The following is a 1,975-nucleotide window of genomic DNA, read 5'->3' as shown; positions in this document are numbered from 1 at the left end:
CCGGCCCAGGCGGGAGATGTGGCCTTAGGGGACGCTGAAGTTACTCCGTGGAGGGGGAGGGGTCGCCAGGCTCCCCTCCAATCACGGCGGCCGCTTCCGCTATTTGCATGTATTATGCTAATGAAGACCTCCCGCTCAGCTCCCTCCCGAGTTCTCCGCCCCCTTGGAGGGTCTCCGGCTGAGCCCGCGGGCAGGGCAAAGGTGAATACATTATGCTAATGAGGCGGGCTTCTGCCGGGGCTTGGGAAGGGGGGCGCAATGCTGCAGGAGCCGGGGGCGGGAGGCCGGGCGCCGGGAGGGGGTCGGGGGAGGAACGTCGCGCTCGGAGCGCGCGCGCACTCACACACACTCACACGCGAGCATCCCGAAGGGTATTTAAGGCTCGCACACGCGAGGCTGCGGAGATACTTCGGGCAGCCGCTACTTGAGCCTCGCCACTCGAATTTGCTCCTTAGGTTATTTCGTTTTCCTGTCTTCCCCCACTTAGCCATCCCTTTGGCGAGGCGCTCTCGCGGTCTCTCTCAGCCTTTCTGCCTGGAGCTGAATCTAGGTGGCAAACAGGTCGGCTTGCGGAAAGGCACTGAATAGGTAGAAATAAGGCAAACTAACGGAGACGCAACAGGTCGGGGGCTCGGTGGCGAAGGCGAGCGGCGGCCCCTCGCTGCGCCTCTTGCGCTGTCCCTTGGACCCTGGGCGGCCGTTCTCGAGGACCCCTTCCGAGGTGTCCGTCCTCTGAGGGGCCAGGAGGGCCAGCCGGGAGGGTTTCATTCCGGTTTTTACCTTTTGCCACCAGTCCTCGGTCTGAGGGTGCTTTTCAAGAAAGCGGAGAGGATGGTCCACGTCTGCTGGTGTCGGCGCTGAGGAAAGCGGAGCTCCATCTGCGCGCCCGATCTCCGCCAACTAGTTGTGCAGCCGCCTAGACTGAACTTTGGAGGAATCGTCCTTCTTCTTTCCTTTCAAGATTCTTGGAAGTGGTAGAGAGTGGGAGGCGAAGCCGAGGCAGCTGATCCCTCTACGATGCTGGTGAAAAAGCATGCAGGGAAAGGTGGGGGTCGGGAGCCAGGCTCCGAGTACCCGAGCCCCGCCAGGCAGCGTTGTGCCTGGACCGTGCCCCCCTGCACCGCCCTGTCGGCCCTTCTGTCGGTGGTGGCCGTGATGTCTTGTCTGTACCTGGGGGTGAAAACCAACGACCTCCAGGCGAGGATCGCTGCTCTCGAATCCTCAAAAGGGGACCCTTCCATCCATCTGCTTCCCGATGGCCTGGATCAGCTCAAAGCAATGGTGCAAGAGAAAGTGGAGCAACTTCTGGCTCAGGTGTGAAAGGCTGGGGTATTTTGCACGTGGATAATATCTTGCACGCGTGTACAGGACCGGCCTCTACCCTTACTGTATGCATACTTGGTGTGGCTGGGTGTGCATACGCTAGGCGACCATCTATGCCCCCTGTAGCGTATATTTGTATATGCACATCCTTTGATATCACCCTCTGTGTCTCTATCACCTTCCCTCACTCTTAATGTTTGCATGCTGAACAAATAGGAAGGACTGAAAGAGGTGAGGGTGGCCAGAATGGCAGGGTGGCATTTTATCTCTTTTTAGTTTTCTAAAGTGACATAAGAATCTTTTCCAATCTTGTGGAAAATATTCCTTCCTGAGATAACATAGGTTATGTCCTTCATATGTTATAAGAAGGTTAGTGTCATAGGTGTTATTAATACACAAATGGTAATCACTTTTAAAAGTGAAATAGTCCTATATGTGGTTTTTAGGTTGATTATTTCCCACATGAAATGTTTTCGTATTCAGTATTTAAAAAGAAAAAAAAATGCAGCTTCATTTTTTTTAAATGAAGGATGTAATGGTAGTGGTGTTAATGCATGTAGAGCCATTACAGTTGAGAGTTGAAAGGAATCTAGGTTACATTTATCACAACCAGGGGCAGCATTAGACTAGAGTGAGGGGGTTTTCTGGAACT

General features: G+C 54.2%; 1 protein-coding gene across 5 annotated transcripts in view; it reads left to right on the top strand.

The window, feature by feature from the left end:
* The first annotated feature begins 342 nt into the window (after positions 1-342).
* COL25A1 (collagen type XXV alpha 1 chain) overlaps positions 343-1,975 on the top strand; it is a 456,257-nt gene continuing 454,624 nt past the window's right edge. For all 5 annotated transcript variants that reach the window (XM_047718185.1, XM_047718182.1, XM_047718187.1 and 2 more), the window contains exon 1: positions 343-1,314. In XM_047718185.1, coding sequence (XP_047574141.1) covers positions 1,018-1,314 — 297 coding nt within the window. In that variant the 5' untranslated portion in view covers positions 343-1,017. The remainder of the gene's footprint in view (positions 1,315-1,975) is intronic.

Source organism: Lutra lutra, chromosome 2, assembly GCF_902655055.1.
Source record: "Lutra lutra chromosome 2, mLutLut1.2, whole genome shotgun sequence".
Taxonomy (NCBI): domain Eukaryota; kingdom Metazoa; phylum Chordata; class Mammalia; order Carnivora; family Mustelidae; genus Lutra; species Lutra lutra.
This window is presented reverse-complemented; position numbering and strand designations above follow the sequence as displayed.